Source organism: Xiphophorus hellerii, chromosome 10, assembly GCF_003331165.1.
Source record: "Xiphophorus hellerii strain 12219 chromosome 10, Xiphophorus_hellerii-4.1, whole genome shotgun sequence".
NCBI classification, from domain to species: Eukaryota; Metazoa; Chordata; class Actinopteri; order Cyprinodontiformes; family Poeciliidae; genus Xiphophorus; species Xiphophorus hellerii.
Window position 1 is genome coordinate 13,879,190 of NC_045681.1, and position 16,479 is coordinate 13,895,668.

General features: G+C 38.5%; 1 protein-coding gene and 1 non-coding gene across 5 annotated transcripts in view; both read right to left on the reverse strand.

Moving 5' to 3' along the window:
• Nucleotides 1–14,023, reverse strand: part of arhgap27 (Rho GTPase activating protein 27) — a 31,994-nt gene extending 17,971 nt beyond the window's left edge. For all 4 annotated transcript variants that reach the window (XM_032574435.1, XM_032574433.1, XM_032574434.1 and 1 more), the window contains exons 1-2: nucleotides 13,912–14,023; nucleotides 11,415–12,312 (exon numbers count right to left, since the gene is read on the reverse strand). In XM_032574435.1, the coding sequence (XP_032430326.1) occupies nucleotides 11,415–12,254 (840 nt within the window). In that variant the 5' untranslated portion in view covers nucleotides 12,255–12,312; nucleotides 13,912–14,023. The remainder of the gene's footprint in view (nucleotides 1–11,414; nucleotides 12,313–13,911) is intronic.
• A 1,427-nt stretch (nucleotides 14,024–15,450) lies between these two features.
• On the reverse strand, nucleotides 15,451–15,564 carry LOC116727759 (U5 spliceosomal RNA). The gene has a single exon (XR_004340848.1). It is a non-coding gene; the product is annotated as a U5 spliceosomal RNA (small nuclear RNA).
• Nucleotides 15,565–16,479: the final 915 nt, after the last annotated feature.

A 16,479-nucleotide genomic window follows, 5' to 3' on the forward strand; every position in this document is an offset into this window, starting at 1 on the left:
AGTTTTGATTTCCGCTAACTAGAGCACATTCTTCACATATCAGCTTTATTCTCATGTGACAAACTGTAAGTTGGACTTATGTAGTTCCATTTTACGCAGGTGGACTCCTTTTGCTAGTTAGTTTACTTCTAGGGACAATTGTTTGCACTGGATTTTAATTAGGCGTGAATAAGAAAAGAGGGCTGAATAGAAACCTATGCCGCACTTTTCAGATTTTTATTTAAAAAACATGTCATATTGCTCATCTTTGAATGTCTTTGTGTTTATTAATCACATGAAATCCCAATAAAATACAATCATCTTAGTGGTTGTAATGTGACACGAACAGGAGAAGCTTTGAGATTAATTAATACTTGGAAAATCCGCTGTATCCACCTGATATAGAAGTGAGTCCTTCATCAGATTTCATGTCAGACAATGATGTAATCGGTCATTTAAAATGGTTCAAGTCCCATCTATCTGATGGGACAACATCAGATAAATGTGACTCTCTGATGTTGTCTCTCGTTGTTTAAGTACTTCTGCAAAGGCTTTGGTTATTGTACATGACGGCAGTTATTGTGTGAGAAGATAATATCAGAATTTATTGCACCAGGGTTCTAATGACCCCATTTTTGCAGCATGCCTGAAGAAAATCTGTCCTCTCTAACTACCTTTCTGTGTTTTGCTAAAGATCCAGCAAGCGCTGCCTGCAAGATCCACTGTAACGTTTTGAGCTGACGCTTGTCCTTTTTTTTCTCTCAAGAACAGTCCGAAATTATAACCCACATGAAGTGTACTCTGACACAAACAAACGTCTTCGCCTTCAGATCTCACCCAAAGCCGTACGCTGCAAACTGTTGCAATGACATTTGAGCACACTTACAAAGTGTCTCTCACATCCAGAGGAGCAAAAGAGCTACAGATTAAAGACAACAGCTGAAAAGATAAGAGTGTTGTGAGTTTATATTTACACCACTTCAACATGTACAGGAAAAGACAAGTGCAGAGGAGGCACGGTTCATTGAAACAGGAAGTAGCGCACTTGTCGAAGTGTTCGAACAAAGTAACCAGTAGTAAAATTAGAAATTTAAATTTTACAATGTGGTGGATGTAATCTCTTACCTGGGCAGCCACCGGCAGAGTCAAGCCCCGTTGGGCTTGATGACCTGTCCAAACCCGGGAGTACATCTCCACCATGTTTATCCGTTTCTAGCAACACGATCCATACAGCCAAACATGGATAGACTCAAAATCAACGAGCTAACTATTCAACAACCTTCAGTCGACATGCGCTATGCTAGACTCCTAAATACCCTCCTCATGCATGCAGCCTTCTCTCGCAGCAGCTGTGATAGTTGCAGCCCAGATAGAAAAGAGAACTGAGGTCTGTTACAATAAGCAGTAGGAAGGGACTGTGTGAGGGCTCGCTGGGGTGTGTGTGTGTCACTGTTTGTGTGTGCTTAAATTCCTGTGCACAGGGTAGGAGGGTAGAGGGTAACTGTCTGACAGAGCTAAAAAAAACAACAACAAAAAAAAAAACAGAGTCGGTAAAAAGTAGACAGGAAGGAAAAAAAAGGTTTTAGTAGGCAGAACAACATGAGCTCTGCGGGTCACTTCAACTTACTTCCTGTCTGTGTATACACATGACAAGTAAAACAGAAATGACAGTAATGGAAATAAAGATTTTGAAAGAGGACACCAAACACTTGGGAGAAGAAATGACAGCTTTTGGTGAGCCTTTAACCTTCCTTGGGTGGGTGACTCAGACAATAATGGAGAGAAAGGGGAAGCAATAATGTCTTACAATAAAGAGGGGAGCTGCCACGGCCGGGCCAATCTGAAAGTACTACAGAATTCAAACTTCAAACAGGAAGCTGAGTTTTGGTTAGATTGCAAAATACCCAGCATGAAGCTTGCGGCCAATGTTTTAGAGGTTTCTGGGTTAGAGTTGGTTTCAAATGAGGTTTGAGGAGACATGGAGAAGTATGACTTTTTTTTTTTGACAATTCCAGATAATGAATGAGTGAAAATATGTAAAATTCAAGAAAAAAACATAACACAACATATGTGCATATGTAGCCTTCCTTTTGGGATTTGTTTTTTTAAATTCAGGGCTGTCCCATTAACTAACTTACAAAACAGCTACAGTTAACCTGAATTCAACACGACATAGTGTGGTGTTCCAGACAAGGAAATGATGGAACCTCCAGGATTACAATTGTTAGACACTTTTGGTCTGGTTATGTTAACAATTCGCCATTGGTGGCGCTCTTGCGGTGCACAAGAGAGGTGAGCTGAAAAACCTGAGAAGAAGATGTTCTCTGTTCGAATAAACGTTGCCATGTGCTACTTCCAGTTATCTGCTTGAACATTATTTTATTTGACCTAGGGTATCATACACAACACATAGTATGCAACATAATGCAACAAAACCCAACACGACACAATTTTACATGACACAGTACGACACTTCACTATGCAGCAGGACACATTAAGACTTGATATGTGTATTTCACTTGGGATTTGTTTTTTAGTCTGGTCTGTCCCAATAAAGGCCATAGTTAAATAGATACATACAACAAGCAATAGCAGTCTAGATTTGTATTTAATATTTTATCTAAATGCAATTTAGCTGAAATTGCATTTAGTAATTAGACTAAATGCTTCTTAAACTCTTCTGTCTTTGTTATCTTCTATACCTTCCTCAAAAGAATTAGGGAACAAAATGTGTTTTTAAGATCAAATTAGATATAAGAGTCTTTATATGGCTAAATAATTGAAGGTAAGGTCTAAGTGCCTTAACAACTGTGAAAAATATGTCCTCTGAACATGAGTGATTACTGGAGCAAAAATTTGTTAAAAAAGGAGCCAAAGACAGTACAACCTTCAAAACCCAAGAGAACCATTGATTGAAGAATTAAAAAATATATAATTTTCCTGGAGAGAAAATGTTAAGAAAAGAGAGATGGCTCAAGCTTCTTCCACAGTACTGCATAAAAAAGGGGAAAAGAACACTTTCTGTACTACAAAGCTGAATAATTTGCAGGAAAGCTTTGCAAAGTACTTCTCGTAATTTTTCAAGGCATGGTTTGAGGCGAAATTCCTTCAGTCCAGAACCTTAAACTCTGTGCCCTGAGCAAAGCATGAAGCAGCAATCTGCCTGATTACTTAACCACATTAGAACCCATCCAGTCTAACAATGGGGTCCCAAATTGGGGCCCAAATCACGCCACAGCACACAGTTGGGCTATTGAATCAAACTGGCTCCTTTCCTTCTTACATCACACTCATCCCTGTGTGGAATCCAGGATCCTGAAAAGGCTCAGCCGCTTATCATCATCTTATCTTTGCTTTCCAGGTCAGGCCTGTATCCTGATGTGCAAAACTCACTAATGACAGATTTCACCTTCTCCCACAGTTGTAGATGGAATGTATTTGTGTAGGAGGGGAAACATTTCCGTACCTGGTGCTGCACAGCTCTCTGCTAAGAGGAAAACATGACTCCTTTTGGAGTATGTAGATTAGGTTGCTAGTAAAAGATCAGGCAGTATGCAAACGGACAGGAAACAGTTTGTCCACCGATTCTGGTTTCTGCTTCCTGGAACCTGTAATAATTACAGTAAACAGAAATCCCTTTGTGTTCACTGTAAAATGTACTAAACTACAGGAATATTGCAATCAAGCAGCTCACTAGAACTTTACTATGTTTTTGTAAACTTTTGAGATTCTAGAGCACATTACTAATCCTCTATCTGATGACAACATTCAAGCTTTCTTTGGCATATTTTCACCAAATTGTTTAGCCGATTACTGCCAGATTTATGATCACAAAGGGATCGAAAGATCAGAGGTTAGATCGTATCCTTTCTTATTTATTTTTTTTTCCTCATTAACAACCACAAATGTAACAAATTCAAGAGAAAATATTGCGAAACTGGTTCTTTGACAGATGTTTTCCTTCTGACTCCAACGAGAAACCCCCCTCCCCCAAAAAACCAAAGGATTTACAAGATTATCTTTATTTATGCATCTGAAAATAAAAATAGAATTTGTCTATCCCCCTTCTTATCTCTGGAAAATAATTTAATCTAACTTAGTTTACAATAAGCCTTATTTTACTCATCTTGCACTCACTGATTTCTTGTAGCTACCTGTCAGTCTGAGGGTAGCTCACTTCTCACTTTCTGCCACATTGAACCACAATGTAGGGCAATGTTATTTAGACCGATGAGACAAAAGTAGAAACAGACATCATAATGCATAGTATTTAGTTTGTAAAAACCATTAATCTATCCCTTGTCTATGCACTGAGACATTTGAAGGTGGTTTAATTTGAACATGAAAGTCCACCTGCTGCCTTGAAAATGCAATTTAAGTCTGAGTTTTTGTTTTGACTCAGAAATTAAAGTTCATGAAGTTGATTTAACAACAAAAGACAAGTTGTCCAAACATTTTTTTTTTTAAGTTTATTAATCTTGAATTGTGAGTTTTAACTAATTGCTGCAATTTAAACCAAATAATTATTTCACAATATGGAAGAAAAGACTTCCCTAACTTTGTTATAGAGCACACATTTCTCTATTATTTTCACCCACGATATCAAGTTATTTTACTTTGGAATAATTAAAATTCTTGTTTCAAATTGCATTAACAAAAGTTCACGCCAATTGATGAATTTTATTAAACATCACAGTTTAATAAAAATGCTCCGAAACATTTAGTGTGAACAGGACGTTATCCTCGAGCTTTGTAAACTGCCAGCTGCATTAAAATAAACACTTATAGTAACACACAAGAGCCAGATCAATGTAACGCACTTCCATCTCACTCACAATGCAAAGCAGGTCACAAAAACATGCCACTAAGAGCACTGGAAAATAGTTCCTGCTTCTGGCTTTTTCTTCTTTCAGCTTTTTTAAGTGCCAACCTAAAATCTCTAGTTTATTCAACAACAAAAAGTTAACCCAACTTACTACTGTGAGTTTGTCTTTCGCAAACCCACACATTTAGGTTCAAAATCTAAAACTCGCTAAATTTATTTGACTTAAAGCGTAGAACAGAGTAAGCACAACTAATTGTGGCTCAAATGTTTTACAGTGTACCCACTTGGGGGCGTGCTGTGGTGGCGCAGGGGTTAGCACGCCCCACATTTGGAGGCCTTAGACCCGCGGGTTCGACTCCCGGTCCCGACGACCTTTGCCGCATGTCCTCCTTCAAAAATGGCGCCGGCTCAGCTGGCTGCCTGCAGACGCAGCTTCTGTCGTGTGTGTGTGTTAATCTGTGTATAAAAAAATTCTTGCTGTAACTGCGAAATAATTTCCCTGCTGGGATGAATAAAGTAATTCTTCTTCTTCTTCTTCACTTATCCTTGCTGGGTCGTAGTAACATGGAGGCAGATTGGGGCTGGTGGTGCCCCGATGCCTATCTCCAGCGGTCATTAGGGGGGTAGCTTGTAAACAACTGAACATATCATTTCAGCTCCAACCCTAAAATGAATCATCAGGCATGGTAAAGGAGAGGTGATGATTTGGGATTTTTACTGCCTTTTGCAGTGACCATGGATTCCTCTGTATAATCAGACTGAATTGGACCCGAAGACAGCTGGACAGAAATGAATATAATGAACTCTAGAAATATTCCTCAACAACAATATAAAAGCCTGAAAATATTATATAGAAAACAGTTACTTCAAGTAATTACTGCTAAAAGGTGGACTCAGGGTCTCCCATGACTGCTGATAGTCATGGAAACGTCGTCTTTCTCATCACTATAGAGTGTGAGCAATGCTTTACAACCCTGTCTAAAATATATAGTAATTATATTTTTGAGACATAACTCTACTTGTGTCTAAGCTGCTGATCATTACAGGTGAGTCAGAGTCGACGGTAAATGTAAAAAAAAAAAAAAAAAAATGCTGCTGCTGTTAAGAGATCTTAAAAGAACTGAAAAATAAGAAGGACAGGATGGAATAATATCATTCACATTTCACCATTTTCATTTTGTACCTGCAACCATGTAATCATTGCAAAGTAAGTATTTGATTTTGAATAAGCTTAAACACACAGGTCTTTTTTTTCTTGTTACACCTGCTCAGTCGCTTGTTAACAAAAATGGGAAATCAACCAATAACAAAGCAGCAGAAAAATACCTTTAGGCATGTCCCCGCCTTGGTGAAGATGTCTTAATAAAGTTCAACCTGATCATTAGAATGAGGAAGAAAGGGATTTAAGTGACTAATCTTTTTTCGATCTTACAGAAAATGGACAAAAATAAATAAATAATCCAGTGAGCGGGAATCATGTGGATGAAGGTTCCTAGTTGATCTCACTAGCGAGAGAAAATGAGCTAATCACTTGTAAACAAGGTAAAGAGAATACCCTTTCTGAATGCACAACACATTAAGTCTTAGTGAAAATCAGCTACAGTACAATGGGTGATATTGCTGTCAGCTGAGAACTGGAAACTGATGCAGCATACTGCTCAGTGGTAGAGCAGGCGCACTGTAGCGTCCTCAACGAGGTTCTTCCAGGTTCAATTCCCAGCCCCAAGCCATAGGATTAATGCCTTCCCCTTCCCTCTCTGTTGACTAGTGTTGAATAGAGGCCCCTAGCGCCATAAAAAAAAAACACTAGAAGCTGAGACTACAATTTGCACACAACTTGTTGAAGATTGAAAAGCTTTGCCTGGTCAAACAAACCTCTGATTGAGGCTCAGAATTCAAATAACATTGAAGCACAAAAACTGGCTGGACGGGACAAAGTCAGTCCAGACATGTTTGAATTTTAAGATATAAGTAATTAGACGACCAAACTCAACATTTCATGTATCCTCAGGTTTTTAAAAAAATCCAGACATGACAAGGAAGTGCTACATATGACAATAATGTTTTGACGACACCAAATGTGATTCCTTGTCTGATTGATGTTGATTTGCAGTATGTTTTTGGAACGCTCCCTCCAATCAGACTACAAGGCGGTACAGTAATTATCATAATGGCAATAATGACTACACCTCTAAGTGGTTAGACAGATCTGTGCCATTTCAAAAACATAATTTGGATTGTTCCAGTGGGGGGGAAAAAAGTCATTTGTAGTTCAAGAAGAAGAGTTCACCCCCCCAAAAGAAATGAAGAGTACCAGGAAGCTAGATACACATGTTCTTAAAATAAATGATTGATATGTGAGCTCTGCAAGGAGACGTCTGACGAGATGCTCACTCTACCTGTCGGTGCAGTTCCTTGGCATTTGATTTCTGTCTTGTTTTAAGGAACAGGATGTATCAGCAGTGTCTCTCTGAGGTGATGCACCCTGACAGAAACCAGCTCCCAAGGGCTGGATTTGGAGGTCTGAAACACCAAATCATGCAACAGACAAGGCATTTTTTACTAAGTCCCAGCTGCTAAAATCAATGAAACCTTGGACTCAACAAGTCTCTGAGCTTTAAAAGATAAGGAGCACGTATGAGTCATTTAGACTCACAAGTTTCATACAAAACTCTGCAACTCTCTTTTGCCTACTTGCAAATTGAACGACACAAACTTTAATTACTATACTTCACAGACCACATCGCGACACACACGCCCTCCATAGCAAGTGACCTACATTGGGGCTAATTGCAAGTCCTGTTTATTACATATGCACACACTCAGGCCAACCGCAAAGCTCTGAAAGCTCAAAAGATCTGCGTCCTGGGAGTCAGGCCAGATTCCCCCCCACCACATCACCATGGAGAGGCCCATCCATTGCGGGGCGAGAATGGACTTCAGGGATCCTGGGCTCATTTATTTTGTTCATTCATCTATGTAGAAAACCCAGATTTTAAATATCTTTGGTTTTGAGTACAGGAATTTAGCCAGATTGTTTAACCAAACTGAAACGTGCGAGGCCTCTCTCCCTTAAATCAACAAACTGTACTAGTGTAATTAAAAGCGTCGCGCATACAAAACTGACTGGGTAAACTAGGAGAGGCTGGAAAGATGTTTCAACTACAGCATAGCCTTCCTTTGCAACAGGTGCAAAACACAGAGACAGACGCGAAACTTACCCGAATGAGAGTCTTCGACGCTTACTCTCGGAGAAATCAAATCCAATGAGGAAAAAAAAAAACGAGTCAAATTCGTTCTGTTAGTCGGTGTTCGTACTTGTTTCAGTGCCTCCTTGCATGAGTTTGATCATTTCATTCCCAGGATCGGCGGTGTTGCCGTGGGGGGGGGGGGAAAGCAGGTACAGTAACAGCTGGAGGTCTGGGAGTGGCTCTCACCTTCTGGACTTAACTCTTTCCCTTCCCTCACCGAGCTCACTCAACCTGTTTGTAACCTGTTCCTGCACGGCGTGAAGTGAACGGCCGCCACTCCCGCTCCTCGGATCCGCAGCCGACAGTGCAGGAAAATCAAATCAAAGTGCAACCAGTAGGCACCGGGATGCTGGCAATTCCTCACGGAAACAATCTGAGAAGACAGTGTGAACTTGAATCTGCTGCCTTTACCGGAGAATTTCAGGAAGACCTTTTTTTTTTTTTTTTTCAACCCCCCTACCCTCATTGAACTTGTGAGCTTTTCACATGCAAATGAGCTGGCGCTGAAAACAAAACCCAACTGCAAGAGGTGGTTCAGCCCTAAATCTGACCACATCAAGATTCGGATCATTCTTACATTAGAGAATACACACTAGAACCAGTTGACAGGTCTGAAAAATAACTAACTAAAGCTTCTTTTTTTATTCTTTTTTAAAATTTTATCTCACTAGATATATTGTGTGTGTAGGCTCCATGTGTATGGTGCTCCGGCTGGATGGAAACTGGGCTCACGGTATCGGTAGGGGATCCACTTATTAGATTATTAAGTTACGTGCTTTTTCAAGGGCAGACAAAAATGGGGGAAATAACATCACAAATTTATGACATCACCATGGAGAGGCCCATAAAAAATCTGATTTTATTTAATTTATTATTGTGCAATTGAAAAATTGCTTTACTTTTTTTTTTAAATTATTATTATTAAAAAACTAAAACTTCAACCGCGAATGCTTTCAACAAAGAACATTCACGTGTTGGTCCAGTCAAAGCCCAGACCTAAATCAAATTGAGAATCTGTGGTAACACTAGAAAACTATTCACAGGTGCTCTACAATCTAAACCCAGACTCCTCTCTAGAAAGAGGAACTGGCAAACATTTGATGTGCAAAGCTGATGACAACAGGCCTCCCAAAGTCTGCAGCTGCAACTGCAGTGAAAGATGGTTCTAGTAGTAAAAATAAATACACATGATCAAAACTCTGTAACTGTTTAACTGTTCTACTTTACAGTTAGGCACTGCTTTGTGTTAAAATCCAAATAAAATGCTCTACTGAAGACAAAAGTGGCAATGAGAGAAAGTGTGAAAAGGTACAAGTAGCCTATATTAATGCTTTTGCAAGCCACTCTGCTAGCAGGACCTGGTGCTGCTAGTTAGTCGTATTATTAGTCACCTCATATTCTGACACTAGTGTTGGCAAAGAAATGAAGTAATGTAGACAAGATATGCCATGTACCTGTTTCAAGAAATAACCATTTACATCTACATTTACTGAAAACTTTGGTTAGTTTCCATAAGATAAACTATATTTGTAAAATAGGTATTGATACAATATGATGCATTACATTACCCCAAAAGAGTCTCAGTAATTGAAATAAATTTAAATTACTTTTAGCATTACTTTCAAAAAACTTGTAACAAATCATTTTTAAATGACATTTTTCCACATGTGTTCAAGAAAATTCCCTTCAACTCGTGTAACTGTTGACAAAATCACTTTCTTTCCCCCTTAGAGATCAGAGAGCAAACAATACAAATCATCTGCTTGTATTAATAGTGAATTTAACAGAGAGTCCTAATTATGAAATAGTGAAACTGAGACTTGGATGCCACTGAGTTCTGTTTCTGCTTCTCGGAGTGGGAAGTGAAATGATGTGGGGTTAAATAAAATGTCGAAGTGGGATGAAATTTCAGTTGTACCTCTCTCTCAGACAGAGGTGGACAAAGTGTTGTTTTGTACTGATAACAGTTATCAGGCGTGCATGGAGATTTTCTATTGATTGGTAGTTTTCACAATAACACATTTGTCGGGTTACGCTTGGTTGCAAAATGTCTCCGTGAACACCGGAGTTTCATATCCCGATTTAAAGATGCAAAATGTAGAATTTATGTACTCTACTTTTGAAAAAAATAAATAAATAAAATTCTGCATTAATATTCTGATTCTGCCAGTTCTATACCCTGAAGTTTTAGGTGTACAAATCAAAGATGCTTCATTCAAACATTGTATTAAGTTAGCTTGAGATGAAGTCGTAACTTTTATTTAAATTATTGTACTTTTCTTTTCATTTGAAGCTATAGAAACATAAAGCGGATAACCCAAAGCCTTTATTCTGGTCATCTAGTCTTATTTTAACCAGTAAGTCGTCTAACATCTTCAGAAACAGGATTGATCCTCCTTTACCGCCACAGTGAAGCAGCTTCTACTGGCCCTTTGCAGATTATTCACAGCCTTTGGGCTTTTCCACTTCATATCCATATTTTACAGTCACAAAGGTTGAAAATACTTTACTGTGATTTTATATGACAAACCAACACAGAGTGGATACATGTTTTCAAATCAAAATCAGTTATGCATGCAAATAAAATGTACATAGTATACTTTCCAGACTCCTAATTTGTAAAACATTAATGAATTAATCAAACAAAAAGAGAAAACCATGCATTGTTTTCCTGCCTCTGCACAAGTGTGGAGTGCTTTGTGTTGGTCTGTCATAAAACCCTAATAAAAGTTATTGCAGGTTGAGATCATAATGTGACAAAAGGTAGGAAAGTTCAAGAGGAAAAAAGTATTTACTTGCACTGTACATGCAAGTCCTGTGACTTTCCCCTCTGAAAGGAACTCATTTAATAATTTTTAGAAGCCAGAGGAAATAAAGCTAGCTGGTGCTTCGATTTCCCTGCAAATAATATACAATGAAATGCAACTAATTAGGAGGAGTTTTTGTTTCTTATAATAAGTTATTTGAAGCTAATGGGATCGACAGCCTCTGCATAAATTGAAAATAAATGTCATTAAATTCAGACTACTAAAACAGCCTCTCTATGAGTTCCAGTGTTTATTATCAATTGTAGGACTTACTAAAGTGAAGTAATGCTTTAAGTCTGTTAAATTATACACTTCCTTAAGTTTATCAACCACAAATAAGATGATTCCAAATACATTTAGATGAGCGTTTTTTTTTCTCTTTGTTTTTCTTTCGGAACTTTCTTCAAATAGAAACAATGTGGTAGTCCAGATACATTGACAAGTAAAATTGCGCCATCTGGTGGCTGTAAAGTTAAAACAAATTTTTTTATCTCACCCTGCCAGAAATGATGTTTCTAAACAATCAGAGTCATAATTGTGTAAAAGCTTTACCTGCTCTGTTGTGACAGAAGCCTGTTCGGCTGTCTGGTCAGAACTCTGTTGCTGCGGCGCTGATTCTTTGGGTGAGGACCCGGCGAGATCAGGAGGCTCAGGAAAGTAGTCATAGTCAGTTACTCTTATTTCTGGAGTCATGTCATAGAAGTGTGGTGGAGGTAAAGGAAAATCCATTTCATATATATTATGTGGAGGTAAATCCACATCTTTATCATTCGCAGAATCCTGAGACTTCTCTATGGACTTGTCCTGGTTTGTGTTTTTTCCCTGCTGCTTTTTATCTCCATGCTGAGGTGTAGCATAAAGTTGTTGATCTTCAGATGTTAATGGTTCTGGAGTGACTGATGCACGGCGTGGTGAATTAGGAGTCATGAGCTTATTTTTATCGTCCAAACTGTGAGCGCGGTTCCTGGCTGCTGGTGCATCCTTCAAAGTTTCACTTGGCAAGTTGACCCACAGACCAAACGTGGAGAAGCGATAGGTTTCTTTTGAATCATCCCGAACAGGTGGATGAGTCACTGTTTTTGTATCTGGTGATGTTTTCTTGGTCATGTTCACTGCTTTGTTCTTCCCAGTCACATCCACTGGTTTACGTTTTGTCAAACTCTTTGGTGATTCTGTTTTTTTAGGGCCAGAAGAGGCTCCAGGAGGCGCAGTGACCTCCTTCACGTACTCGGCTGGGATATAGAAGGGTTTGGAGTTTCGGTCTTTGGAGACATGCCACCAATGGTCGTTGGTCTTGGAGACGAGGATGTACCTCTCGTTAGGTTTGATGCAGATGTGCCGGCCATCCTTCGCTTTGTACTCAAACTCAAACTCCACCAACACGAACGCCATCTCCTCCTCCCTCCTGTGGAAGCGCACTTACTTTGGTGGCAGCTCTAACATGTTGGAGCTGCAAAATAGAGGAAATGTGATGTTAGAATAAGTTTCGGAATGAAAATGTCAACAAGTAGTACACGGCTCACTCTCTCACACTTCCGCCTACCAAAACGAGTTTCTGTTTTTGCCCTGCTTTCACCTGATAACATGGACAACACAAAGCTACACTCTACGGTTTGTTTATGTCCCAAAACTTACCCAGTTTGTAAAACTAAAAACAGGCTAGTAATATATTTTTTAACTTCTCCATGTTTGTTTCAAGTTATAGCCACAAAATTCAATTAGTTTAAATGGGACTTTAAATACTACCACATAAATATGTTTCCATCTGAGGCACTTGTTGTAGCACTGGCTGTAAGTCTACAGTTGTTATAGTGTTCAGCCTCTGAAGAGTGATTGCTTTTAATTGTCATTTTAACAGCTTAAAACAATACAAACAAGTATATGGTTCAGTACTACATAGTGTAGTTAGTTAGTCTATCACAATGCTGTTAAATATGGGGTGTCGGAGAAAATGTTGCAGGGATGTGACTGCTTTCACAGACTTCTGATGATAGCAAAGAGGAACAATTTGGCCAAAAATACAAAGAGCCTTGTTTATTCAAAATCAACCAAAGCATATGTTCAGCAAAAAAAACAAACAAAAAAAAAAACACTTCCCCCCCCAAACGTCAAATTTGGCGGTGAGAGTGTGATTGTTTGAGCTTCTTCTGTAGCCACAGGACATGATCATCCATAAAGTTCTATGTATAACAAAACCAACAACCAAATGTGAAGCCGTCTGTCTTTCCACCAAAGCTTGGAGGAACTTAAATTAGAAACAGGTCTAAGAGGGGCAGAAAATGAGAGGCATCTTAAGAGAGCTGTGCATAAACAAAGGAGTGCAATCCTCAGTGAAGTGCTGCAATATTGTAAACAACAAATCATGTTCGCTTTTACTTCTACTATGCAATTATACACTTCTTGGTGTTGACCTAGCACAAAGAAGTCCCCAAAATACATTGAGTCCATGCTTTGTTTGTATTTTCAGCATGACAACTGTATTCATATCCAATGAGGTGTAAATACTTTTGAATGGCATCACATGAAGTGATGTTACAGACTGATAGGGCCTCAGAAGATTATTCAGTTTTATTTCTTTACTGCAATTCTAATTTTGGCCTATTTGTTCACTCAACAAATAGTGAAACTGTAGCCGATGATGTATCATCAATTTGAGGGGCAATGTTTCTGCTTAAAGGCTTTATAAGGAATTATGTAATATAACTCCTGCCTATGTTTCATAGTAACTGCAGCTATTTTTCCTTTATAAGGGATATTTACTGTTGTTTTAATTTGCTTTGCATGTTTCTGTTCTGTTATAGTTCCACTGTTTTGGATGGTTTGTCTCTTTTTCCCTTGCATTGCTCAAGGATTCATTGCTTGCCTTGGTGCTTGATTTAATCTAAAGAATGCTGATTAACAAGGCAAGCCGAGATGGAAGAGTCACTCTCCATGCACAGGAGATACACAGGAAGTTGCCTGCAAATGCAACCTTGAACAAAACCAACCAACAGACACAAAACAGCAGACTGTAAAGTGCTCGGCCACAAAACAGGAAGCCTGCACCAACCTTGGCTCGGCATCAGTGCGACGTCATCTGGCAATCTCAGTTTGTCTTTTTTCCCCTCTGCATTTAATTCATTAAACTCTCGACATATTCGGGGTGCTTACAGCCCCTCCTGAAGTAAAAACAGAGGCAGAAATAACTTTGTGAGTGAAAAACAAAATCAACAAATATAAATAGTGTGAAAATCCATAAGAAAAAGAAGATACATTCAGAACAGCAGATACTTTAAGAATTCTGACTCGATTTCAAAGATAATTCTGTCTAAAAAAATCCTTCTCAGTTTGATATATTAGTATCGTTTCACACATGAGTCCCTCAGCAGTTGTAGCTTCAGTGAAGTGAAATAAAGCAGAAAAAGGTTACATTCTGGGACCTGAAGCCTTGAGGATTACTTGCATGCCTAATTGTTTCTACTTGCCTGCAGTTGTGATTTCTTTAAGTTTCCTCTTGATCAGACGAGCCACTGAAGGGAAACAGCCTCTGTGTCCAAACAAACTGAGGTGTGGAGATGTAGAGTTGTAGAGCTCGAACCTGCTGCTCACAAGTACCGTTTCTGCTCGACTGGCTGATTTCCTGTACTGTGCGCCTTTACCGAAAGAGACCAACTGTGAAACATCGGAGCTCTGAAAGCCACACAAAATGGGAAGTCTGACTTTACCCACACTTCCTAGTGAATAGTTGGCATGTCAATTCTTTTTACGGCAGCATGCTGACTTGGACTGAGCGGCATGCCGTTGAGTCAGTGTGACATAGCAATGCAGTAGCTTTTTTTTTTTTTAACAGAACAGACGCCATAAAATTGTTGTGGTAGTTGAAACAGGAGTGAAAACGTAGTTTGTGATTAAATAACAAGATAACAATTTTAAGCAACACCAAAAGGGAAACATAACTGAATATACTAGTGAGACTGCTAACTAGTGGCACCATAAATGTAAAAGGTAGAAACCACTGAAAACCACATAAAACAATTCATATCTGTTTATATCACAATTGAACTGTATGTCTGTCAGTGTCGACGATCAAATCCTGTGCTCTTAAGTGTTTGCCCCCTTAGAAATTTATTTTGCTTTCTTGTCAAAAAATTTTGATAGGCATATTTTAATATTAGACATAGATTATGTGTTAAATGTTCACCGGGTACAGCTATCCAAGGCCGTGAACAAATATAATTATTGATTATAAAAGCAAAACATGTCAAATAAAAAAGAAACGCTAATGCTTTTATTTATTTTTATTCAGATTGCGTTTAACTAATATGTACAGCAACCTAACACAAAAAGCCAAATAATATTTAGTCACTCTTTGTCATAAGGAATTAAAAATTATGACTTTCAATATCCTTAGTTTGCTTGTTCTTTAAAACCAGGGTTGACAAAGTAATAATCTTAAAAGTAAATAAAAGCATTAGCGTTTCTTTAGTTTGACCCAGTTTTCGTCCATATATTAGCAGCTATCACTCACATTATGGCCACGGTGATAAGAAACAGGAAACTGTTATAGAAACTTTTGGGAATAATTGTTTTATCATTTGACAGAAAGAGGAGCCCTGCCGTTGGCAGGACATCAAAAAATTAGGTGAAACTCATGTTGTTCCTCTCCACGGAAATCTTTAGTAAAAGGCGAAAGATTTATACGATCTGAAGAGAAACATGAGTGCATGCAGGTCAGTGGGCTCCTCGAGTCTTTATACTGCAGCATACAACTCACACTGACGGTAGCGATTAACCTAAACAGCCAACAACAAAAAATCAGACTTTAAACTTTCACATATTACAGGAGGCTGAAAAATAACGTTAAAGGATATTACTATCACCACATAATGCGCCAGAAAAGAGTTTGTATCTTAAATATTAACGTAAACAAACTGTGCAACACAACGCGCAGTGCCTGATGGGTATTACTCCGCTTTCGTCACAGCTACATAATGCCTAGCAAAGTTTGGCTAGCTCATTAATAAAGCAAAATCAGCGACTTGTTCGAAAACCTAGAGGCGGACATGACGATTAAAATAAACTGAGAAAATGTTTATTTTAAATGATTGAAAACCTTTATAGACGGTTTCTAAATTTAACGCATGCGCCGTATAGACGCGTATTAAAAACGAAAGAAATCCTTGAATCGTGCATGTATGAAAAATAATGCCAAGCTACGAAGTTCAAATTCTAGTATGTCAATGTACTATAATTCTAATACTTCTTAAGTTAATTTTTTTTTTCCGTTCGATTGACACCTATATTCTGGTACTGATGAAGCATCAGCAGAAAAATGTTCACTCAAGATTTAAAAACGATTCTGCGCTGTTATTTCAACTAAATCTAGGATGGTCAGTGAATAAGGGTATAAAAGAGAATAAATGCATTAAGGAGCAAATTCATTTATCCTTTGTCTTTCTTGTACTTCACTCCCTGCAAGAATCCCGTTCTCCCAGAATTTCAGCCATCTGCTTCTCATTTTATGGAGGCCTTTTTTGGGTTTACTTAAGCTTTTTGAGGGGATTTTCACCCATATTTCTGCATTTCCATTTTTTACTAGTTTCATTTGGGAAAACAAACTGTGAAACAGAAACCTATA